At 36.9% G+C, this 26,176-nt stretch overlaps 3 protein-coding genes across 4 annotated transcripts in view; all 3 read right to left on the bottom strand.

The window, feature by feature from the left end:
* The window catches only part of LOC134841275 (rho GTPase-activating protein 18-like), a gene marked incomplete in the record, with an annotated part of 195,183 nt that overhangs the window by 137,067 nt on the left and 31,940 nt on the right, over nt 1–26,176 (bottom strand).
* LOC134841276 (prolyl 4-hydroxylase subunit alpha-1-like) overlaps nt 1–26,176 on the bottom strand; it is a 538,710-nt gene that overhangs the window by 480,603 nt on the left and 31,931 nt on the right. The gene's annotated exons all lie outside the window — the stretch shown is intronic.
* LOC134842661 (degenerin mec-10-like) lies at nt 6,639–14,567 on the bottom strand. Of its 2 annotated transcripts, none has more exons than XM_063859105.1 (4): nt 13,120–14,567; nt 8,518–9,984; nt 7,572–7,806; nt 6,639–7,135 (listed from the first exon to the last, which is right to left on the bottom strand). In XM_063859105.1, the coding sequence occupies exons 1-4, from the start codon at nt 13,212–13,214 to the stop codon at nt 6,872–6,874; spliced, it is 2,061 nt and encodes a 686-aa protein (XP_063715175.1). In that variant the 5' UTR covers nt 13,215–14,567; the 3' UTR covers nt 6,639–6,871. The 2 variants fall into 2 exon arrangements, with proteins under 2 accessions (XP_063715175.1, XP_063715176.1); XM_063859106.1 differs by lacking the exon at nt 13,120–14,567 and adding an exon at nt 12,442–13,009.

The raw sequence follows: 26,176 nt of genomic DNA, 5'->3' as shown, positions 1-26,176 counted from the left end.
AAAAATTTTTATGGTGTTCTAATAATTTGTTAAGCAACAACTATTCGATACCAGTTAGTGGGCAGTCACAACATTTAGTACTTTGCTCTGGCGTACGGGATGTTTTCTGTTTTTAAATAAAGAGGACAGAATAATAACAAAACTGCTCGTATCAGGGCAAGCCCTGAATGTTCTGACTGCCTTTTAAAGTATATGGAGCACTAATAACAAAAAAGAAGATATAATAAAAACAAAGCGAATTCTTTTTAACCTTGAGATTCGGAACAATAACTAATTCATTAACTTTTGGTCAGATGAAATATATTAACAAACTACCAGTCATATAAATGAATGCATCGGGCGCTACTAGAAATGTAGAGCCAGCCTGCTCTATAAAACGCCTCACGCGATAAAACGTAACTTATATATTTTTTCTTTGCCTACGTACAAAATTAGCGGAAAATATACCATCATTGCTTCGAAAGCTGGCTTCGGGACAACAACAAATAATACCTCATGATTTCTCCTGTCATTCTCGCCTTTCTCCTGGCTACCGCCTTTTTTGAGATCAGCTCGAGACCATCATAGAACGCGGGAATTTTCATCATGTATTTTTCATTATTTTTTATGAGACCACGTGAACGCTCGATTAAAAAGTCCCAAATAATGAAAAAATTTCATATATTTTTGCTTGATAATTTTAATGGAATCACGTGCAAAATCAAAGCAGCTGCAAAAAACTGTAAATCTTATGTGCTTTTACACTAAAAATTAATGAAATAAGGAAAATATGCAAATGCTTTCGAAGTTAAAGTTCGTCACCAATATATACTAATTTTGAGGGGGGAGCGCGCGCCGAAAAAAAACGATTTTTTTTTTGGTCAAAATTTTCCAAAAAGTGCCTAACCCCCCTTTTTGGCCTGTTTATTTTAAATTGTGCCTGCGGCGCAGAAGTTTTGGCCAAAACAGGGTCTTTGTAGTGCTTTGGGAAAGCTCAATTTGGTTGACCTAAAAAATAAAAACAAAAGGTCGACAAAATTTTCGAAATTTTTTTGGAAATCCGTCCCCCTCGAGAAAATTATGGATCCGCCCCTACTTTCAAGTGTGTTTCTTTGGAATTCAAAGAATTCATGAACTCTCCATCGAACATTTTCCAGAAGACTTGGTCAACTTATTTTTTCTTCCACTCCTTTGCGATTTTTGAGACATATTCACCCGCACGCAGAGAAGGGCGGAATGCGGGTCGCAGCCTCGCAACCCGGAAGCACAAAACATCTCGAACAAAAAAGATAGGTCGGTGTTTTTCGTGGCGCGACCATTTGGGACCATTCGTCGCTTAGTTGTTAAGCTTAAAAAATAGAAAACTAATTTAAAACAAGACTGCTTGGATATAATAATAGTGATTAAAATAATTGTTGTTCCTGCGATTCGCAGAGTTCTATGAAAGGCTATTCAGCCTGTCTAAGCATGGTCCGTTCCTCTTTTGGACAATATCAAATGTGAAATGATGAGTCGTACGAAATTAATGCGACAGATCTGATTACTTAACCTCATTTCCAGTTGGAGTGATTTCGTTGTGCGGGATAGTTCGCCAAGCATCAATAATTCGCGTTACGCTCTCAGCAAGATGAATAAATTCTTCAAATCGCGCACAATTTAGTCCAGTTTGGCATTTTTCAAACCCCCAGAACCTTACAAAAAATAATCGGAGGCAAGTCCATATCTTAAATGGGGTATAAACAAAATTTGTCGACCGGCGAAAATTGACTGAATAAAAAATCAACACTGAGCATTAGTATTCCGTTATTCCGTTTTCTTTGAAAGTCGCGGATTAAAAATTGCTCGTTTCAGGGCGAATCCTGAATGTTCGGATTGCATTTTAATTTCTAAAGAGTAATTTAAAATAAAATTATGGATGAATTTTTTGAAAAATTGAAAAAATTTTTATGGTGTTCTAATAATTTGTTAAGCAACAACTATTCGATACCAGTTAGTGGGCAGTCACAACATTTAGTACTTTGCTCTGGCGTACGGGATGTTTTCTGTTTTTAAATAAAGAGGACAGAATAATAACAAAACTGCTCGTATCAGGGCAAGCCCTGAATGTTCTGACTGCCTTTTAAAGTATATGGAGCACTAATAACAAAAAAGAAGATATAATAAAAACAAAGCGAATTCTTTTTAACCTTGAGATTCGGAACAATAACTAATTCATTAACTTTTGGTCAGATGAAATATATTAACAAACTACCAGTCATATAAATGAATGCATCGGGCGCTACTAGAAATGTAGAGCCAGCCTGCTCTATAAAACGCCTCACGCGATAAAACGTAACTTATATATTTTTTCTTTGCCTACGTACAAAATTAGCGGAAAATATACCATCATTGCTTCGAAAGCTGGCTTCGGGACAACAACAAATAATACCTCATGATTTCTCCTGTCATTCTCGCCTTTCTGCTGGCTACCGCCTTTTTTGAGATCAGCTCGAGACCATCATAGAACGCAGGAACTTTCATCATGTGTTTTTCATTATTTATTATGAGACCACGTGAACGCTCGACTAAAAAGCCCCAAATAATGAAAAACTTTCATATATTTTTACTTGCTAATTTTAATGGAATCACGTGCAAAATCAAAGCAGCTGCAAAAAACTGTAAAGTTTATGCGCTTTTACACTAAAAATTATTGAAAATAAGGAAAATCTGCAATGCTTTTGAAGTTAAAATTCGTCAACAATACATACTAATTTTGAGGGGGGAGCGCGCGCCGAAAAAAAACGATTTTTTTTTGGTCAAAAATTTCCAAAAAGTGCCTAAAACCCCCTTTGTGGCCTGTTTATTCAAATTTTTGACTGCGGCGCTGAAATTTTCGCCAAAACAGGGTCTTTGTAGTGCTTTGGGTTGGGGAAGCTCAATTTGGTTGGTTGAACTAAAAAAAAAAAAAAAAAGGTCGCCAAATTTTTTTGGAAATCCATCCCCCCTCGAGAAAATTATGGATCCGCCCCTACTTTCAAGTGTGTTTCTTTGGAATTCAAAGAAATTCATGAACGCTCACTCAAAAATTTTCCAGAAGACTTGGTCAACTTATTTTTTCTTCCACTCCTTTGCGATTTTTGAGACATATTCACCCGCACGCAGAGAAGGGCGGAATGCGGGTCGCAGCCTCGCAACCCGGAAGCACGAAGTATCTTGAACAAAAAAGACAGGTCGGTCTTTTTCGTGGCGCGACCATTTGGGACCATTCGTCGCTTAGTTTTTAAGCTTAACAAATAGAAAATTAATTTAAAACAAGACTGCTTGGATATAATAATAATAATAATTAAAATAATTGTTGTTCCTGCGATTCGCAGAGGTTCTATGAAAGGCTATTCAGCCTGTCTAAGCGTAGTCCGTTCCTGTTTTGGACAATGTCAAAGTGTGAAATGTTGAGTCGTACGAAATTAATACGACCGATCTGATTACTTAACCTCATTTCCAGTTGGAGTGGTTTCGTTGTGCGGGATAGTTCGCCAAGCATCAATAATTCGCGTTACGCTCTCAGCAAGATGAATAAATTCTTCAAAGCGCGCACAATTTAGTCCAATTTGGAAATTTTCAAACCCCCAGAACCTTATAAAAAATAATCGGAGGTAAGTCCATATTTGTCAATTTGTTGAAAACTATTATTTCGATCGGCGAAAATTGACTGAATTAAAAAACAACACCGAGCACATTAGTATTCCGTTATTCCGTTTTCTTTGAATATCGCGGAGCAAAAACTGCTCGTTTCAGGGCAAATCCTGAATGTTCGGATTGCAATTTAATTTTTAAAGAGTAGTTTAAAATAAAATTATGGATGAATTTTTTGACAAACTGAAAAAACTTCAAAAAAAAACTTCGGCCTTTTTTTAAATTCTTGCTTTTAACGCTATGTGAAGTACAAAATATACTTCAATGCAATTAGCAAAGTATTAAATATAACAAATATTCTGCCTGAATCCAATTTGGAACAATTTCTAAGACGAATCAAATCGCCGCTTACGCGTTAATAGCACGTAATATATCGCGCGTTAATTGTTCCAAATTGGCAACCCCCATAACCCCCATTACTTCACGGAAAAAAATCACATATGAATTCAAAAATCGAAATCTGTCAAGATAAAAAAAATCACCCCGAGCACAAATTTTTCTTCAAAAACTGGAACAATAACTTGATTTAGCAAAATGCGCAATACCGGATCTACTTATCAATTCCCCCCTCCCCTTTCCATAAAAGGGGGTACATGTTAAGTAGGTTAACCAAGCCGAACTTTTGACCAATTGGAATGCAGCGAATTTCGAATTTTAAATAAAACGGTCTGGTGCTAATTTACTGCTTTTTGTTCCGGCTTTCGAAGAAAACGGAATACTTATGCTCGGTGTGGTTTTTTGTTCAGTCAATTTTCGCTGACCGAAATAGTGGTTTTCAACAACAAAAAAAATATATACCCCATTAGAGAAAAGATATTTCAACTCCGATTATTTTTTGTTAAGTTCTGTTGTTTGAATTTTGCAAAATTGGCCATCTTCTGGACTAAATTATGCGTGCTTCAAAGAATTTATCCGTAATGATGAGAGCGTACCGCAAGTATTTTATGCGTGGCGAACAAAATCTTTCCAAACTGAATAGTGGCTAGCTATTCAGATTGGTCGCATTACTTTCGTACGACTCAACATTTCACACTTTGATATTGTTCAAAATTTATAAGTTTTCAATTGTTCTTTTTCCCAAAAACTATTCGATTTGAATTAAGTGACAGTCGGAACATTCAGGGCTTTGCCCTGATATGCGAGCAGTCTTGTAATTATAGGGCTGGCAATTTTTTAGTAGATAAAAATATCATAAGAAATACTAAGCGCTGCACCCTGATTACGGTTAGAAGATCAGGGATATCTTATTAACATCTGGTACGTTGAAGTAAAAAATGGGATAACATTCAATTTTTTTTCGTCATGTGTACGCAAAAATTCAACACTTTATCTGAATTTTATCTCATAATTATATTTCAGTTGATAGTGAGATTAGATTGAACACGATGCAAACCTTAAAATCAAGTGTGGTGCCTGTGAATTAAAAAGAGCAAAACGTTGCCATGAATAGCAGTGAAATCAAGCAGTCAAGTTGGATTAACCGTACAATCCATCTGCATCTCACCTTAGCCACGTTAGTTTAAAAATTTGATTTTTCTTAAATACGCATAGGAGCGGATTTAGGCGGGGCGGGGTGGGGCGGGGCGGGGCGTGGCGGGGCGGGCGGGGTGGGTGGACTCTTTTAGGTATTCGATCCCCTGCCGACCCTTTGGTACCTTTTAAGAAATCTATTTTGGCTGACCGACCTGACATTTTTCAAAGACGCCTGCGGCGCCACATATACTAATGTTGAGGGGGAGCGAGGACCAAAAATGTTACAAAAAGTGCCAAAAAAGTTCTGGGAGCGCTCGGAAACTCAATTTGGTTGAACAAATAAAAAAGTCGAAAAAATTTTCAAAAAACGTTTGAAAATCCCCCTCCAACACACAGAAAATCCTAGATCCGCCTCTGGTGGCAATTGTACGGTTGATCCGTTTTAGTCAATTATTTCAAACAGTTTTTTCAACCATAGTAATTTAGGACAGATATATATTTTTGTTAATATAGCAGGAAATGGCTCATATAAATGCAGAAAGAATTTTGACCCATTCAATTCCTATAAATTTAATGCCACCCAATTCAATTTTATTGAATAATAAATTGCAGATAAAATGCAGAAGCAATCCAAACAATTTTTCATAAAGTTTTTTAAATTAACATCCTCCAACTCCGGGCAGTTTGGGGAACAGGATGTTAATCTGGTTCTTAGTTATAATTTTCAGCAATCGTCAAAGAGCATTACACCAGGGCGAGGCAATTTTTTTTAAAAATTTTTTATTAAAATTTCCATGCTTAAAGTTTCTTGTGTTAATGACTTTCTGTTTCAACGATTTCAATTATACTTCTAGCTTTTATGGTTTTTTAGTTTTCTGAATGACATCAATGAAAATGGCATATTGGCGCTTCGAAGCGGTGTCAAGACTATTTGCCCCATGTCAGATGGCCATATGGAAACTTGTCCTATACTAACTTGCTCTACATTAGGGCGTGATAAAAAAATAGTTTCATGAAAACATTTATTTTAAAATTTCGTCGGATTACACTAAATTTATCTTTAATTTAATGCATAGATTGAAAGAATTTCGAAATTTTTGGCTGTTTTCCAGTTTACACTCATGATTCGTGTAAGCGAGAAACCGTGATTCGTTTCGCAGGTCACTTTCAGACTCAGTTCAATAAATTTTTTCATGTAACTCTGGGAGAGATGGAAAAACAATCCGATAACAATGCTTCGGGGAATGGAATAATTTTGGAAGGACTGAAGAGCAGCTTGCTCAAAATCCAACAAAAAATTTTCAGGCCGGCAGTTGGGTGCTAAATCAATTAACGCCTGCAAAAAGTGATTGTAGGTTTTCCGGTTTTGTAAGAAAGGAAGGCGTATATGCAAGCTGGTGCAATGCCAGATACACTAACATGAATTGAATATAGCTGATAGAACGGTCCCCCTCTTAACTCTAAACAACTTAACACCATACAATTTCACTCCCTACTTTTTGTTGCCTTGTTAAAATGTACGATTTTAAACTGGAAAATAGGATTTAAATTGTTTAGTAGTGAAATGACTAGGTGTTAAAATTTACGGTGTTAAATTGTACGGTATTAAAATGTAGGACACCGAATAAATTATGAACAACTTCATGTTGTTTATGCTGTATTAGTAAGATAAAGTGGGAAACTGGAAAACAGCGAAAGACGGACTTCATACCTCGAAAAAACCGAGAGTATCATTAGGCCAATGATATCAACAGCAAAGTTGAACCAGCTTAAAAAAGAACTGAAGGAGTTCAAAGAAGACCATGACGCTCCAACCCGTCCACAGACCCATATTGCCCCCGATGTCACTCAGGAGCCCTGTTACGGAATAGGCGGGACTCTCCCACACTTTCTCGAAGCTGTTTCTCTCGTAGTACACCATGATGCGGGCAAAGTTCCTCCTCAATTCCCGAGACAGATCCTCGTTTGAAATATTGGAGCGCGAGAGAACTTCCCTAATGAAGTTGTGCACCTGCACGGAAACAGTGTTGTCCTCTTCACTGGTTTTAAATTTATTCTCTTCACAACTTTTTTAAATAATGGTTATTATAATTTAATTGCCATTACTTTTCTCAATTTAAATTTTGTTGACTTTTTTTCAGGTTCACCACATTGATTTTCTGAGCTCCCCTAAAAACCTATAAAGACTGTATTTTGGCAAAATTTCAGCGTGCAGGAAAATTTTTGAAAACAGACCAAAAATGGATTTTTGGCAGTTTTTGGAGCATTTTGACCAAAATTCTAATTTATGGTCAATAAAAAATGGATATCGTGAAGTAGTATCAAAGGGGGTTTTTCGAAAACTTTAGCAACCAGAATTTAGTGACCTGCTCCCCCCATTGGCAGGCTAGTTGACAGGTGGACAGGTTCATTCTCAAAATTTATTGTTTCCAAAGGACAACAAGGACCTGAGGTGACTTGGATTTTAGCAGTTGTTCCACTAAGAATGGCGAGTAAACATCACTGGGCCATGAAGCTAAAGACTCTTGGGTCCAGTAGTTCACCGTATAACACGCATCCGGACATGGACAGTTCAGCACTCCTGTTTCCGAGTCATCTTCGATACTTTGTCGGCAGAGACGTTGCGTGTCGTTAAAGCTGTCGCAGTAGTGTCTCGAGGCTTCGTTGATGTTTTCGTCATCGCTGAAGTTGATTGAGTTCAAGCAAAAATACATACATGACAAACAAGCGTGCTTAGATAACAGCAAAAACTTTTGAATTTCCCAATTCTTTTTCAAGGAATATTGGTTACACAAAGTTTCAGCATTTTCTTAAAGCGAACACTAACCTATAGACCGTAAAACGTTTTCAACTGTTTGCCTTGATACGAGCAGTCTTGCTTTATTTTTTTGTCGCAGAATCAATTCTATTTTCAGTCATTTTTAAATTTTTTAACTAAACGTTTTTGACGAAATTTGTATTGACTTTTTTTACCAGTGATTATTTTTTGTAAGCTATGGGGGTTATGTAAAGTTATATTGAGACGAGCGGTATATTGCGTTTTGATAACACGCGCAAGCGGCGGATAAAATTATTCAAAATTGAATTGAGGCAAGTCATTTGGCTATAATGTTAGGATACGAGACGCTAAAAACATCCCTTTGTTTTTAAAATAGCATGTGGTTGATTAAATGAAAGCAAAAAGTAGAACGGAAGTGTTTTGAGGGAGAGGATAGAAAAAAGCCTTTATCCGGTCATAAAGCCAAGTCGGTTTTGTACCAATTTTAACAAAAACTAGGCAATTGAGGGTGCACGGAATTTTTAGTGTTTAAATATTTATTTTGTTACCACCAAAATGGCAATCGATAATTCGACTTGGCTCTGTCAATATTTTTTGCTTGAAATCTAAAAGACCTGAAGTCTTGAGTGTAGCTGTCGATACAACCACATCGCAAAGCTAAAGCGTTTTGTCGGCAGTAAAATTGGCAGTCTGATAAGTCATACAATTGAAGTGAACCTTTCAAATTTTGATTTAAGTTCAAGAAATCCGGCCAGGTGTAGCTACAGTTTCCGTATTTCCCGCCCATTTTGGCCAGTTCGTTTCTTTCTAGACCCATTAGTAAAGCTTTTCCCGCCTCAACTACAGAACCCTGACTGTAGATATTCGGGCTCAACTTTGGATGGTGCGTGACAACCCTAACTCCCGTTAAAGGCGCCGTTAGACCAATATACTCGTTAACATCAAGGAACACAGTCAATTTGAAGCCGTAGGGCTCGCCCGTTTTGGAAGAAGTTAGATTTCTGAAAGAACTCGAATTGTTTTCCGACAAAGCTGAGTTGAACGTGAAACAATTTCCGAAATGAGTGTGTTGGAAAGTTTTGAAATCGGAGTAATCACATGTTTGATGGTTGAATGAGCACTGAATTAAGAAATCTTTGGCATGGAATCCATAACTTCTCATTAAAGTTTGGTCAAAGGCTAGAGCATTACGTAATGCGGCACGATTATTATTTGATTTAAAGTAAAAAGAGAAATAATCTAATGGATCAAAAGTTTCATAGTAATTACTGTAACCGTCTCTTTTCTGTCGGTAAAACGAACGATGTTCCGAAGATTTGTTAAGAAAACTTTTCTGACTTGGAACTTGGTCGGCACTCCGTTCTGATCTTTTTACGTCACATCCCAAATAGTCACTTTCGTCATAGTGGTTGCTTTCGACGCACTCCGGAACACCATCACACGCAGTCGCGCAAGTTTGTTCTGGACACATCGACGAAGGCCAATTGCAATGACCTTGAGCAGTTGTCAAGTTAGCGTCACGGTCCAACTTGATTTTAGCACAGTCGAAGTCTGGATTTTTTTCATCACTTTCATCGTCGCAATTCACGACATCATTGCAAATCCATTTTTCAGGTATGCAAATTCCCGAAAAGGGGCATTTGTAATCGTTTTTACTCTTACATTTTGAATCCGAGCCATTACTGGAAGATAGCAGAACTTTACTGGCTATATAATCATCAAGTAAAGCGAGGTCTTCATAGCGCCTGTCTTGCAGTACTCGCGTTTTCCTTAGAGGACTTTCGTTGCAAACTGTCACAGCTGGAAAGTCCAAATACGGAGAAAACACGACTCTGATACTAATCGCAGTCGGGTATGTAAAGTAGTTTTGTATGAGCAAAACCATTTGCGAACACGTTAAAGAAAAAAAGCCTATATAAACTAGTACCCACAAAAACCCGAGTACAGATGGCAGTTGAAGTATTTGAGGAGTTGCGTACTCAGCTAATTCCTTGACCAGCTGAAACATCCGATGCTGGGGCAATCCGGCGTTTTCTAGCACTTGTTCAGTCACCGGCTCGGGTGACTTTCTTTCCCCTCCACTGTTAACATAATAATGATTTAAACCCCATAATGCGTTTCGCGTACACGAACTGACAATGAAAACGAAACAAAAATCTTTCTTCAACGATGCAAAAGAGCGGATTTTTAATTGGCGGAATTTATCTACCAGCTCAGAAAAAAAACAAAGGAAAAAAGTTGGATATAAAAACTTATTAATCAGATAGTTAAAATGTGAAAAAATTGGAAACTTTTTTGCTCAAAAATTTCAGACAAATCAATTTTATGTGATTGGAAACACGGCGTGAAATTAGAAATTTTATTTCGCTTTCCCATTAGATGATACCGGGTATCACTTTATTCACGAGGAATCAGATAATTCCGAATGGTTAGAAAATATTATTATGTTATAGGTGCTTAAGAAATTCGAGCTACTTTTTACTTATTTACGTCTTTTTAAACATACCATACCATAATAATGCTATTTTTAAGGGCAAGATTCTCCCTAAACAGGGTATTTCAGATGAAAACTTTGAATCAAAAAATTCTTACTGTATTTGGGCTGAGAATACTCACAAACTTTAAATCAAAAGTTTCTCAGAATTTCTTATTGTATTTGGGCTGACGCAATTAAGTTTAATTGAACAAAAATTACCTTAAAGACCCTACATATCGGCCGTTTTTTTGTCTTTTAGTCAATCAAGCGCGTTCATGCTTCTGAGAATTCTCGCAACTGATTAGCTGAAGGACAAAACGTAGCCAATATTTTGCTTTCAATTTGACAATCATTAGAATTTCGGGAAAAAAAACGCGTGACCAAAAAAATGTTGCCAATAAAACGGCACGAAAAGGGCACTTTTCAGTTGCGAATTTTTAGTAACATCTCAAAAAACTACAATTCAAGATCGAAAAAAAAAATTCAAACGAACCGACACTACACAGGCATCCTTTATTGAGTGATGATGATTTGACATAGAGTGTTTTGTGGTTCTGCTGAATTCGGAGTAATTTTAATTTTCTGACAAATTACATAGCAAATTCACCTAATTAGTAGCATCTCGAAAAGCAACAACGTAAGACCAAAAACAATTATACCCACAAATGCCACCAATCGGGTATGATCTTTTTGGTCTAGGACTCGACATCGAATTGTCTTCGTGTCGCCAAACTTAGTTTAATTTCTTTTGATTCAATTCTGTCTCTTTATACATGTTCAAAACTTTCAGTTATAAGGATTTTTTTTGTTTTGGATAATACTGCTTTGATTTTTTGTTCGGATTGTAATTTCACTAAAGTTTCAGAAAACTGAAATGTTTTTAACTTGAAGCGGGCTTTGTTTTACAAAGTTGGTTATTCAAAAACTCTCGGCAAAAAAATCCGAATTATATTGTTGATATAACACAATATCCGGCTCAAGTTGGACAATAATTTTATCTTCTAGATGCTAAAAAAATTGCTTGCATCTTATTTCTTATTTTAAGTCTTATTTAACATACCATACCATAATAATGCTATCTAAGCTGACTCAATGAATTTTTGGCACAATGAAGAAAAAGACAGTAATTCAAGAAGTAATGTTTTTAATGGTGATACCTGAATATCATTCAGGAGCGAAGAACTGAAATAGTCACCTTTCTCAGAAGCTTAAGTTTGTTTTTTGAATATTGTTTATTTTCAGGAGACAGAAAAACTAAAGTTACATTAAATTAAATTTTCATTGTGTCAGCTAAAATGCAATGGGCGAAATTGAAAACACAACAAGAAATTTTGATGAGCAGAAAATTTTTTCATGGTGTAATTTTAGGGATATTCTGTCTGCAGGTTTTCTTATATATCTTCAAAATATTCAATTTTACTTATTTTTTGTTTCGGATAGTTATTTCACTTGTTTCACTGAGGCTACAAGAAAAAAATTAAATATAACTTTTAAAGCAGGTTCTGTTTTTACTAAATTGATGTTTCCAAAATTGCGTGCAGGTTTTAGGTAATTAGTGGCGGCAAAATATCTGAAAACTCGATCCGTTCTGCACCTGACTTCGTTTTATTCTCGGGCTTTTTTGTCAGATAAACACTTTTAAACAAACACTTTGATTTAACTTTTGTGTTAAAGTTCAAGGTTGCTCGTACGTCATGATGTCAAGGCAGCTTCTTAAATCCAAAATTATCAAAAAATTAGATTTCGTTTCTTATCGTTTTTTTCCATTTCTAACCTTACGCAGTATGGAAAAGGAAAAGAAATGACTTTAACGTTTCGTACCTTATTAAAAACACAAAATTGGCCTCAGTTCACTTTAGACTGATTTAATTTGCACTTACGCGTGCTAAAAGAAGGCAACATATCGGCCTTGTATATTCCAATCTGGCATTTAGGCAATTTCGGCAAAAACATCAAAATTTGTTTTTTTTATGACTGAAACATATTCAACAATTAGCTTGTAAGAAAAAAAACCGTGAAACAAAGGGTATGTTTAATGTCGAAGTTCACAAATTGAGCTTACCTTGCTGGATGTTTTTGTAAGCTCTTGGAAGCGACAGTTGGTTGCTGGATAATAGTATATTCCATTCTTTGTATAATTTTATACGCTGAGATAAAAGTTTTCGAGTTTTTAGCATTCACAATTTTTATTTTGCGAAGTCAATAAGACTTCATGGGGAAATTTAACGACAATTAATTTTCAGCTGTTGGTGGAACTGAAGGGAAAAACGCTTGTAGTAATGCCTCAAAAGCAAATTGTTGATGAAAGCATTTTTGACATCTTGTTGCCAAGTGAAAAAAGCTATTATTTTTTGCTATGGTTTTTGTCCAGACATTTTAAGATTGTGTCATATCCAGTTCTGAGCAGATTGAAACAACCTTTGTAATTTCAACTGAGCGAAAAGCTTTCGTCAAATCCTAAATTTAATAATTCTTCCGTCAACTCGATGAAAACACTCCTCCCCAAACCTCTCGTTTCCTTTGTTCCTTAGGCTCATGATTTAAAAAATGGTATTTATACCAAAAGATTAAATGGTCGATAAACAAAAACGTTTCAAAATTGGTCTTGGAGGTTCAATGCCTGTTGCAAAATTTTGATTCCTCAAGCAAACAAAAAAGTCAAAGCTGGCTTAGATATTCAGTTAGTTTATAGTCTGCTAGATTTGAATCAAAATGATTTTCATTAATAAGTTTAGCTTACTTTGGTTCTCCATGATTCGTCAAGCCCAATTGGTTTTCAAGGGGGGTGTCTGAATTATGTTTATCTTTAAGTCGCAAGATCACAGCAGCGCTCATATCGTTTAAATCAGATGCTCTGGGCAACCTTACACAAATGTTTTCGACAGACTGCTTCCCAGTGGCCAAATAAAAGCCTCTAAGATCATTAAGGGGACTTGGAATTGGATTTTTTTTCAAAGTTGTTTTATGTAAGGGCTTTGAAATGATAAGTTTTGTCGATAATAAAAAACTTCACAAAAATGAATTTTCAAAATAAGATAATGAGCATAAAGTATTTTTGACCATTCACCTCAGTAAATTCGTGAATTTATCTTCCGGCGTTCAGAGAGAGTCTTTCATAGTTGTGCATATCTCGCAACAACGAATAATTTTTGCAACCGAAAAGTGCCTCTTGGGAAGAATCGCTATAACGTAATATTAGTGAAGTGATCGAAACTTATAATCAGTTTAGTTAGCCCATACAAACAAAGCAAGGAAATCAGGGCACGGAAATTTTAGTTGCCACCGGGTGAAAACGCAAACTGAAGAGTTCTGCCACTTTATTTCATTACTTCTAATGCTCTATTTATTGAAAAGTAATGGAAAACGAAGAATAGTTAGTAATTGAAAACGAAGGAAAGTTAGTAATTGAAAACGAAGGAAAGTTAGAGAAAAAAAAAACGAAAATGAAAATCAGACTTAGCCAAAGGGTGAATTGTTATAAAAACAAATCCAGAAATTGAAAAGCTTTATTTTCCTAATTTAAGGCTCGATTTATCTATTTGATCAGATAATACTACAGCTTAAATTAATGGAACCATAAAATTAATGATTGGAGGAGGGTTGGTAGTAGTGGTACGTTTTAGTCTCATTGAAATATTCATGTTCTTAAATCAACCAGTCATTTCAAACTGGTTCAAACTGTTTGAAAAAGCTACCGATTAAATTTTCTGAAAAATTAAGCAATATTATATCCGGTTTATCAATGAACTCAACAAAGAAATGACGGCAACCGTGTCTAAATATCAATACAGATAACACTCACGACTAAATTGATAAATATCCAGCTGCTTCAATTGGAGCGTGCATTCGTTACTTCGAGCCTAATTTGAATTTTTGGAAGGGAAAAGATGCAATTTTGCAAAACCTATAAATGATAAAAGGGGGTAAACGGATATTGGTGATGGCACAACTCCCTTATTTAACACGTGATTTTTTATTGAAGAGGAACAAGAGTGAAAAATTAATCGACTGAGTGTAAAGACCGATCGCAAAAGATGTTTGATGTCCAAATATCACCTGCGGTCATTTGACGGTGCTCTTATTAACAGGCGAAACAAGACAGGAGAATTGACTTCCCTCGGGCAAAATAAGAACTTTTCTTGCTCTCATCAGCACAACAAGACTGCTCGTATCACAGCAAAGCCCTGAATGTCCCGATTGCCTTGTAAGGTCGATGGACAAAAGATCGCTATAAAATATTGAAGTTTATTTAAAAAAATAGAAAAAACTTCAAATTTTTTAAGGTTTTTTGTTGTTAAAAATTGCCCCCCTCACGCGCCATGTAGTACAAAACGATACACTTTGCATAAAGCAAAGTTTTAAAAAGACCAAAATCTTTTTTTACGGAAGTCTAAATATTGCCAATTTGGTCAATTTGGGACAATTAATGCTGGATAAAGTTTAATGGAGATATAATCCGTTCAGAAATTGCTACAAATTGAAATGAGACATGCTTTTTGATCTATTTGACACATTGCAAAATGAGAATGATGTTGAATTGTAATTTATATAGCGGGTGGGGTAATGTCTTTAAAAAACAATTTTAATTTTTTAAACTTATTTTTAAAAAATTCATCCAATTTCTTTAAACCGAATACTAGTCCATGGACTTTAAAATACAGTAGGAACATTCGCCCTGATACAAGCAGTCTTGTTATGTTTTGTTCATTGAGGTACTATAAGAAAAAGCTTGAAATACTTATCTTTTACTTGTCCAAAATATGCAGGCCAAACTCAGTATTGGATATGCTCAGCAACAAAAAAAAACGTTTTTTATCTATCTTTTCTCTGATTTACCGGCGAACAAAAAAACTTAATGTTGACCTATTTTTCAAAATACAAAATACCAAGATGTCCTCAAAATCTTTCATTAACATAGCAAATAGTTTTTTTCAACATTTAACTTGCCAGCAAAAATTTCCTTGTAATTTTTTTCAAAACCAAATTACCTAAAATGAATGTACCTTGTATGACTTATTGTAGGCTCTTGAATGCGGCAGTTGATAATTGGATAATACCTAATCCATTTTAGTGCAATTTTCAACGCTCAGATGAATTCTCGTGTTGTTCTTATTGTTCCGACTTTCGATACGAAAGTAACGGAATATTTGTGCTCGGGGTGGGTTTTTTTTTTCTTCATACAAATTTCGACTTTTTAACTAGAAATTTTTGACGGAATTTTTTAATATCATTCAAAAGGTATTGTTGTCCTGAGCTTGAATTTGAAAAGATATTTCACCTGTGATCATTTTTCGTAAAATTATGAGGGTTTAAAGATCGCCATTTTGGCCATTTTGACCAATTTGGGACAATTAACGCGCGATATAATTCGCGCTATTAACGCGTAAGCCGAGGTTTAATCCGTCTTATAAATCGTTCCAAATTGGTTGAGCGAAGCTTATTTGTCATAATTGAAGGAACAAAATCTATCTTTTTGTACTTTATATGGCGTGTGGGGGGATGATTTTCATAAAAAATTCAAATTTTATAAAAAAAAATTTCGTTTTTTCTTATTTCATTTAATTTTTTAAATGTTATTACTGCTGCTCCATAAACCTTAAAAGGCAGTCGGAACATTCAGGGCTTCGCCCTGATACGAGCAGTCTTGTTTCCAGTTTGCAAACTCACTATATCTTTTTTACGGATATGCCGAGACAATCGATATTTCGATTTCAGCTGTTTGTGGAAGTTTTGGAGAAAAACGCGCGTAATAAAGACAAAATATTTGCAAATAAAAAAAACCTTAAACTTTTGTTACAGTTTTCCGAAAAACATTAAAATTATGTTGGACACGGTTTTTGTCTAAACATCATTAAACTATCATAACACCGAAGTAGTTTAAAAAGACGAAACTTGTTTCAGTTTCTCTTTTTTCTTCTATGGACTAGGATCTTTTTTTTCTTAATTTCCTGTACTTATTATTTCGTTGTCAACCCAAAAAAGCATTTTTAACCAAAGTGTTTGTTAGTTTTTATAAGTAAATTTGGTTGAAATAAAAGCATTAAAAATTTAGTCAAAACCAGGGCGGATCTAGAATTTTCTCTGGGGGGGATTTCAAAAACTTTTCAAAATATTTATAAAAACAGGTCAAAAAAGGCCGTTTTTGGACACTTTTTGGAAAATTTTGACGCAAAAATTGCGTTGTTTGACGGCGCGCGCTTTCTCTTCAAAAGTAGTATATATTGGTTCCAAAGGCTTTTTTTTTGGGGTTGGTCGGCCAAAACGGATGTCATAATATAATACAAAGCAGGGACATTTTGGTTGGTGAGGGGCGTCCAGTTTGAGAGGGTATGAGTTTTGTATGCATTTGAGTGGAAAAGTCACAGCAATGCTCACATCTTTTAAATCACATAGCTGGAAACAACTTAAAGGAAAATGTTGGGACAGATTGTTTTCAGGCGACATATGCTACTAGCGACCAAACATGAGTATCTATTACCCTTGATTTAAACTGAAATTTAAGTCTAAAATCATTTTTAGCGCCAGAAAATCAAGCTAACTGGAGTCGACAATAACTTCAGATACTGGAAAATACCAGATTATCGGAAATTCAAGAGTTTGAAGCAAAAACAGAAAAACAGAACTTCATTCATTCAAAAAGAGGTGCTGATTATTGAAAAGAAAAAAATCTCGTTCCAACTAGAAGCTTGCAGATTGCACAATTCCTTTTCAATTCTAGTAGCAAATTCTGGTCGCCATTTAGTACTAGATATCTAAAGATTTTTTATGAGAGTACTGATAAACTAAAACTAATTTTGAGAGAGTACTACGAAAAAAACGCAATGCTTTTAGAAGCGCAAATAAACAGTTTTCGAATCTCAGAAGTAATCGAAAGAAAAAACGTTAGTAGAAATATTTCAGTTGAGGTTGCGCAAAAAATAGATCCACCATGAGCCGAATTCTTTTCATGAGTTTGAGTCAACTGTAACCACCTCAAAAAAAATTATTTTCAATTTATCTTTTATAATAAGCAGCAAATTAGCGGTTCCTTGTAAAAGAGCAAAACAACTTTTATGCCAGCAAAAGCGCGCATTTTTTGCGGAAATTATAATTTTGATCAATTTTGGTTCATGCTTTGTACAAAACTCACGGAAAAAAATCAAATCATTTTCGAACCAACGTCGTGCCGATTGCACCCATTCCCTCTCGATTATGGTTGCCAAATTCTGGTCGCACTTTTTTTTTACTAGATCCCTAAAATTTTAATTCCTCTTTGGCACAAACAAAAATTCCTCTTTGGTGCCATTGTTAAGAAAGTACTACAGAAATAAAACTAACTTTAAGAAGGTACTGTCAAACAAAACGCGAATGCCTTAGAATTAATTATATTTCGAATCTCAGAAGTAATTGAAAAAAAAAGAATCGTCCTAAGATCTTAACTAAAATTAAAACAATTTCAAATTTTCACCCATAAGCAAATTTAAACACAAATCATTAAAATTGGTTAATGTTTAAGTAGCACACTATTTTCCGGTCACAACTATTTAAAAAAAAACAATGGAAAAACAATTACTTCTGTAGTTTTACTATATATTTTTGCGTCACTTTTAATGTGTGAAGTAAACTTATTAAATCTAATTTGCAGAAGAAAAAATTTTAAAAACAAAAATAGAGTAGAAAAAATAGTAGAAAAAAAACTTCACAAGATAAGATTTCACAACCTTTTCCAACTTCTCAATCGGAACAATCAGCTTTGTGATCCGAAGAAAATATTGAATATTTTGAGCAAAAACATAATAGAAAATTGATGCAACGATTTACCCTAAATGCTTAGTTTATTTTGCTATGAGATACTTTTCAGTAAGGGTTGCACAAAAAGTGGATCCATCATGAGCCGAGCTAATTCCATGAGTTTGATTCAACAATATCCACCCAATATCCACCCCACAAAAAATATATTTTCAATTTCAATATAGAATTTATAATCAACAGCAAATCTGCGGTTCCTTGTAAGGGAGCAAAACAACTCTTATGCTTGGCAAAAGCGCGCGCTTTTTACTACAATATTTTAAGTTTATAATCACTCCGAAGCGAAAAATTACTTGCCCATACGCCAATGTTCGCATTTAATCTCCCGCTTATATTGCAATAGTATAGGGGGGAGATTCGCAACAAGGTACCGAATTCGCATATGCTTAACCATAGGGGGGGGGGGGGGAGGAACTGTTAACAAGATCCATCAAAACTTCCCGATAACTCCTGTGACGCACAGTAGTGAAAACGAATCAAGCCATTTATCATACCATAAAGAATACTAATTCTGAAAAAGAGAAGATTTTTCAGCGCTCTATTCTACTATGTTTAAGGGCACAACGGCAATTCGGTATCTCTAATCAAATGTGATTTTGCACTAAAGAGGCGATAAATCGTCGAACGAGACATCTGGTCAAGAAATTTTTTGAACCAGAATATATTTCGGACTAGGTGCCAAATAGAGAAAATGAGCGGCAAACACGCAGGACGAGGAGAATGATTCATGCAGGAGCGGATTTAAGGAGGACGGGTGTAGTTTGAGGAGTGGCGCGTTTTTGACCTGTTTTTTTCTTCAATAAATCGCCTGAGGCGCAGAATTTTTTTTTATAAAAGGGCCGTAATAGTGTTCTGGGAGCACTCGCAAAATCAATTTTGGTCGACCAATAAAAAGGAAGAAAAAAAATTCAAATTTTTTTGATACTCAGCCATTCCTCGAGAAAACTTTAGATCCGCCCCCTGGATTCATGCAAATTATTTCTTTCGTGTGGAATGTGAACCCAGCGGTTGCCACTTGCCAATGACTTTTCTACAAATTGCCGCAGTTTTAAGCTCTATAGTCACTTTCTACCAATTGTCGCTTTCGACGAACTATTACCTTGCCATTCGTGCTTAGTCAAATCGGTTTGCAACGGAGGTTTTTCCACTGTTTGATGCAGGATTTCGGCCGGTGGGAAAATATTTTATTGTTTTCGAGCTTTATTAGCCAACCCAAAACAATCAAAACGTCCACCGTGTTTTTCGTTTCACGCTAAGTAAGTCAACAAATTTGAACGTCAGATAGACTGCAGACATATCAGATAAGTCTTTTTCAGTAATGATTCAGATTCTGAAAAGCTAATTCAAAATAACATTTTTGCCGTACCGAGAAGACATAGCCTGTAATTCTGCTATTGGGGCCATTACGAAGCCAAATTGTGAATTTTGTTAATTGTAAGTGGATTCAGCAACAGAGCGAAAACAATTTTTTTGCGGAATCTGCAAAGTTGCCTGTTTTTTATCTCAATTTCTGCTTTGGATCCGCAAATAGCTTAAAAACTCAAAGTCGCTCAACAAACAGGTAAATTCAAGGAACTCACTTTAACATTTGCAGAATCCGCAACAAAATTTGCAGCATCCGGAACACCTTTTTGAACTCACAAACAAATATTAATATATGCGTTCAGTAAATCTACCCTATCGTGGAATCCACAACTGCAAGCAGATTTAGCAAATTTTGAGCGGAACCCTAAATTGTTAGCGGAATACGTATAATTTAAGTGAAATCAGCGGAATCCGCTTACACTTGCGGAACACAGAACAACCAGTTATATTCGCTCGTTGCTGAATCCAGGACAAAACTACTGTGCCAACAAAATATTTTTGTGCGCTTTATTTAGCAAATTTTTGTATGTGGGATCCACTACACTTTAGAACACATTTAAAGACTTACAGACTTCAAATTGGGCGCCTATTCAGTTTACAGTTTGGCCTCTTAATGACCTACCTTTTAAGTAGAGCAAGGATGACCAATTTGTAATATTACTATAGTAAAGTTTCGAAACATTTTTTCTTGAGTTTCCACAACCACAACAGTTTTTTTTCCTGTGTACACAATAACTGGTTATTGTTCCGAACATTTGAAAATGGGGAACTTTGTATCCGGAGGTGCTTTAGTTTTTTCTTTTTGGTTTTCACGCAAAATCAGGTACCGCAAATAAATATCGGAACGGGTCGTTTGATATATCATTATAAAGCCCTTTCAGAAGTGAATCGAACGACACTTAAAATGTGGAAAAGTTTTTTTTTCGGTGTCCAGAAAAACCAGTTTGAAATTTTTGGTCTAAATTTGAGCTTAAAGGGTGATCCTCGCAAACTGTGTGGACAAGCAAAAATTATTTTTGAGCTGAAATTACGTGATATTTGCACCGCTTATTTCAAAACTTAGAATAAACTTGGCATTCATAACTAGTGTCATCAGGGAAAAAACGTTTGGTTCGAACTTTGCGCAAGGATACCTGAGTAAAATTAGGACTTGTTGGGACAATCATAACAATATTTGGAACTAACTTAAACTTTTTTGTAGCTGAACAGTTACGGGTAACCTACCTTTTTCCAAAGTAATTGTTACTAAGTTAGAGTATAGTTAGTTTTCAGAGTTAGTGAAAACAAATGAGCAAGCTAAAAAGCTTAGTCGAGCCGCAAGCTTGAGGCTTTTACTGAAAAAAGTGTTAATTGATTTTCATCGTTACTTAGTCAGCATTGATAGTTAAAGTATCGAGGATAACAATTTTGTCAGTGATCAAGTAATTACTGATTATAGTTCTCTTGGGAGAAGGTACTAGTGAGCTGAATTGCAAACTAACATTTATCTTAAAATTATTGCTTTTTTAAAATTAAGTGCTGGCCACACATAGCTCTCTGTATTTGGACTTAAGTTCATCTAAAAATAATTGTTTTTGGAAATTATTGCGGTTACGAGCACGAAAGATACAGCCATAGTAGCAAAGATTAAAAGGGGCAAGCAACACGGTACAGTACAAAATAACTTCCACCAATTTAACCCTTTCGGAATCTCCTTCGCCCTCTAAATTCACTATTCAAGGAATCACTTTGCTGTGCCGATAAGTAAGAGAGTAAGAGAGAAGCAAATCCTCTAATTCTAATTTGGTGCTCCTGAGTTGACTTTTTTTATCGAGCCAATAACGATCTTTGGATTTAGCAACGACGAGAGTTGGAGGAATGATTGGCTGGAACACAAAAAAAAACTTGCATCCGACTGTCCAGCAGCAAACGAAGTGTTCTTTGAAGCAAAATTAGAGGATGTGTTTCTGTTGGGAGCTCAACTAGGAAGAAAGGTAGATTAGGAACTGGATCAACTAGTTTGGGTTCATAAAAAAGCACAAAAGCAAAATAAACTGAGGAATTACAGTGGCCGAACAGAAGACGGTGATGTTATTCATGACTGGACTGTCATGAAGTTAGAGATAGGGACTATAGCCGAGGAACTAGCAGGCATCGTTGTCGAGAACTTGCTTAGACCAAGGTTAACTAGTCTCAGCATGCAGGATAGAAAATCGGAACTCAGAGTGAACAATGCTGTATTCATGAGATAGAAGCTCGTTGCAATTGCCCGAAGAGATTAGTCCTTTCTTAGGCGAAAGTAATTTTTTGCTGAGTTTGGTCCACTCCAACGATCTCAGAGTGCCAGAAGGCGAAGCTAGTGCACCTAGATCCAATTGGGCTGGCAAAATGCGGGCTTTCGTTTGAGGGCAGAGACTGTGACGGAATAGAGCATAACAAAATTGACAATCTGACAGATTGCAATTTGATTTTCGAAGGCTTGCTGGAGGTCCTCGGGTACAGTGTCGCAGTCCGGAGGTTCAATGGAAATTTGAAAGGAACAGAAAGAACCAAAAGTCGACGCACTTGGATACACCAGGGCGATGGTCGAAGCTTCAAGGAAATGTTCACATTGATTGTTGTCGGCAACAGCGAGCTTGACTCCAATATAGTCCTCAGTGCTCAGGAACTTGAAGAGCGCTATGGCCTTTTTGTGAACGAGAAGAGATCAATGATCAACCACCCAAAAAAATACTATGCAACCAGTCCCCCTAACGTTCGATAGGCTACCGAACAAAGTGACAAGAGCACTTGATGAAGGGAGGGTTGGCGCAAAGTTGGAGGGTTGGTGCAAAAGGGGAAGAACGGCAATTAACCTAAGACGCCATATACGAGCATAGTCGACAAGCGGACCACATGGGCCAAACCCGAGCTGTCGGTGGTCATTAATAGGAGTCGTGACGAAGATAAAGATTGAACGGTCAATTGTGGGCTGCTAGAATTGGGCGACGAATCGTACAAGGTGTATCCGAAACAAAACTATATTGTTGGGTTTGGGGACAGCCTTCTAGTCCAAACGAAATTAGATGAGACTGTTGAGCTTCACAGATAAACATTTGAGCGCTCATATTCAGACCTTTTTCTTTCATTTGGATCAAAATTATCTGGGTCGAAAAGATCCGGGTAGTGAAATAGTTGTTTTGGCACAGTCGGCAGTGGATGGGTAGATTGGATATTGTTTTGTGGATGGGCGATTGGATGTTTTGATGGTGGTGGCTGCTGAAAAAGAAATCGACGTGATGCTGAGTGTAAAACAACTCGAAGGAAGACATGATATTCTCCTCGAATATCCGATAGGGGTGCTGCCGACTGAGGGAAACGGACGACTGATGTGGTCACCAAAGTCAGCAAGGAACCGATGCAGTTTTGAAGTCGTGTGAGGCAAGAGCAGCGAGCTGAAGGCCACATGTTCTATGCATGTAGGCGGAGATATCCGCCAGAAGAAGAATTCAACGTGATAAGTGGTCGGCCCAGGTTGGGTACTCTACAAAAATCATATCAATCATAATTGAGGTAACTTATGAAATAGACACGGATACAAAGGAATGTCTTTGAAGCTTGCAAGATGGAGAATTGCAGAACACTTTTACGAATGCCGATCCGTGATCTGCGTTGCCGCTCAAATTGGAATCAGCTCCACATCCCCAGAAAAGTGAACTTAAAAGAATATTGCCAACGCAGTCGGTAATTGAGCTAGACGAAGGAGCAAATAAGCTGTTGGACGCTTGCAAGGAAGAAGCTTTTAGTGAGACACTCAGGACACGGGTAAGAACGTGATTGTAACGCTTTCTGTGAAAAGTTTTCTGCTTACAATAAATGAAGAACCCGAGTATTCGAATTCCATCCCCAGCGAGCTTAAGATGCGAGCTTTACAAAAAATGTGACAGACGCACATATCACATCGTTTTTCTGCATTTTTCTGCGACTGGATGCATTCGAGACGCTACACTATCGACAGCCAACTGTCCTTTCTAATGGAACGCTGATAAAGACATCGAAAAAAATGGTCAGATTCGTCAACATTTTCGGTTGCACCTCAGTCCAGCTATATTAAATACTCTGCGATGAAAAACCCCAGCCATAGTCGTGCTGAGTTATGAGATAGACATGGATCTGTTTCTGAGTACGACTTGATTGAAAGGGAGAACCTTGCGAAATGAAGAGTTGCAGAAAATTTTCCGGTCCAGGATCTAAGGTACAGGATCTATGGTTCCGTTTGAATGGGAATAAGCTCCGTGACCCCAGAAAATGGAGGTTGTAGGAGTAATGAGTGCGCAGTCGGTAGCTAAGCGAGACGAAGGAGCGCAGAAGTAGAACACGCTTGCAAGTGAGAAGAGACTTGCTCTGAGACACCCATGGACACGGCTAAGAAAGTGGACGCATCTTCTGTGAAAGAGGACCACAATTAAAAGAAGAGATGGGACAGTTGAGATTATCACTGAAGTCAGCAATTGACCGATGCAACCGAATTTTGAAGTTGTGTGCGGCGAGAGTAGCGAACAGAGGGCCCACAATTCAATGCATGTAGACGGAGACAGAAACCAGAAAATTGACTAGGCGGATAGTACTCGGCACGATGACTGGAGGTGTTGAGAGCGAATGTTTGCGGCAGGGACAAAAATACAGTGGAAGAGGGCTTAAAATAAACGAAAAACCCAAGTCTTTGAATTCCACGCCTAGCGAGGGCAAGGTGCAAGTAGTAGAAGAGAATTTGGCTGACGCACATAGGCCAACAGGCGCGGTGCAGTCTCGTAGGAACTTTTTGAATGCTTTTGCATACGCGGTTCACATAAAACACACAGACTTGGACGAAAAACATGCCTTTAATTTACTCCGAATGGACAATTTCAAGACGTTACAGCTGTGACCGCCGATACTTTTATCTAAAGGAAAGCTGCTAAGAATGTCGGAAATAGTCAAAGAGGTCAAAGTTTTGGTTCGCGAAGAAATAAACCCGTCTTAGTCGTGCTGAGTTATGAGATAAATACGAATATGGTCCTGAGTATGTTTTGGATGAACAAATGTGTTGGGAGCTTCCAAGATGAAGAACCGCAGAAAACTTTCGCGACTGCCGATCCGTACTCTGCAGTGCTGTTTAAACACGAATCAGCTCCGCGAAACCAAAATCGAAAATGTAGCAGTAAAGTCAACGCAGTCGGAAGTTGAGGGAGACGAAGGAGCAAAGAAGCAGATGGACGCTTGCAAAGGAGCAAAAACTTAGTCTGAAACCCTCACGGACACGGGTAAGAAGTTGGTTGCAATGTTGCTGTGGAAGAGGAGGACAGTTTCTGTCCCCTTCAAAATCAAGTTGATCCGGTAAAACATTTGTAAGCGACGCCAGCAAATTATCTGGATACACAATGATGTGCCATTCTGCCAGATTGGCACAGCGCAACCTTCCGGCGGGACAGAAAAAGACGACTAAAGGCCTTAGTAACGAAAAAGTGCTGCGAGGGAGGGTAGGAATTTTCTAGAATTTTTATTTTTAAAATTTCGATCGAAGAGTAAATATTTCTGAGAAATACAAAAAGACGAAAAAACAGAACAACGACAGATATAGTGAAAAACGGTCGTACGGGAACACGAAGAAAATGGAGCCTCTCATCGTGGCAATAACACACGACAAGATCCTTAGCAGTGGAAATTAGTGGAAAAGGAAGCTTCAGTGGGGAAGGAGTATTCCGCGGAACCCTCCCGTGCCACAAATTGGGAGAGATAAGAACGTTATCTAGAGAAGATTACGGAAGCGGATGCTTGGTCCCCCAGAGACTGTTGTATGTTGAAGGACTGCATAAAACTAACTTTTTAGCTACTCTGATGCCATAGAACTTTGAATTAACACCGGTATTGTTTGATATTTTAGAGTATGAGTAGCTAGAAAGAGGAAAGGGTCAATCCATCTCCAATGGATTTAATATAGAACTGTCACACAAAAACATATTAAAATAGAGTATTCGAGCCGTGTTTTTAATAGCAATCACGTAGTCTGAGGATCCGAGACTCAGCTATGTGGTTGTGTTCGCATATAAACGAAAGCTGATCAAAAGTCGTTTGACTGATGGCCTAAAAATAGTAACTTTTTACTTAGCCCTAGACAGACCAGAAAATCAACTGGCAAGGTCGAGACGGTGAAAAACGAGTAGGATTAAGGTAACTGACGCCTGCCAGTCGTTAATAGGTACTTTTTCTACGCTCCGTCGCTGTGTAGTATTTGGGCGAATGTTACATGAACGAACCAGAGGAGACCAACTCTACTATGTAACTGCTCATTGCCGAATGTCAACGTAATGACGACCAACAAGAAATTTAATATCCGAATCTTTTTGTAAGTTACGATTGGGCAGTCTGTACTAATTTTCTCAACCGTGTAAATGATGACCGTAAACAGAGGCTTATACACTTTGCGAAAACAAGAAGTATCCTACGTTAATCTTACTTTGTCTGCAAATTCAAACTTTGGTTTCTGCATATTAGGTTTCTGGATTTTCCTTTTATAAGGAACCTAATAAAACCTGGTTTTCCATTTTCTGGAGCCTGGCCAGAGGTTGTGTTTTACCTAGAGTTTAATGTTTGTACGAAGTTTGGAATAGCTGGAACGTACTTCAAAGCATCGTTCTTCAAAGTAA

The sequence above is a fragment of the Symsagittifera roscoffensis genome, chromosome 3 (assembly GCF_963678635.1).
Source record: "Symsagittifera roscoffensis chromosome 3, txSymRosc1.1, whole genome shotgun sequence".
Taxonomy (NCBI): Eukaryota; Metazoa; Xenacoelomorpha; order Acoela; family Convolutidae; genus Symsagittifera; species Symsagittifera roscoffensis.
The sequence above is the reverse complement of the archived record's forward strand: the minus strand, read 5'-3'. Positions and strand labels throughout refer to the sequence as shown.

What these genes read in the sequence shown, in the direction of transcription:
- LOC134842661 (XM_063859105.1), bottom strand. Translation starts at nt 13,214, where the DNA reads ATGAGCGCTGCTGTGATCTTGCGACTTAAAGATAAACATAATTCAGAC. An exon ending in ACGAATCATGGAGAACCAAA is followed by an intron (nt 9,985 to 13,119) that starts GTAAGCTAAACT and finishes TTATGTTAACAG; the next exon opens with TGGAGGGGAAAGAAAGTCAC. An exon ending in TAAAATCCAAGTCACCTCAG is followed by an intron (nt 7,136 to 7,571) that starts GTCCTTGTTGTC and finishes GTTTCCGTGCAG; the next exon opens with GTGCACAACTTCATTAGGGA.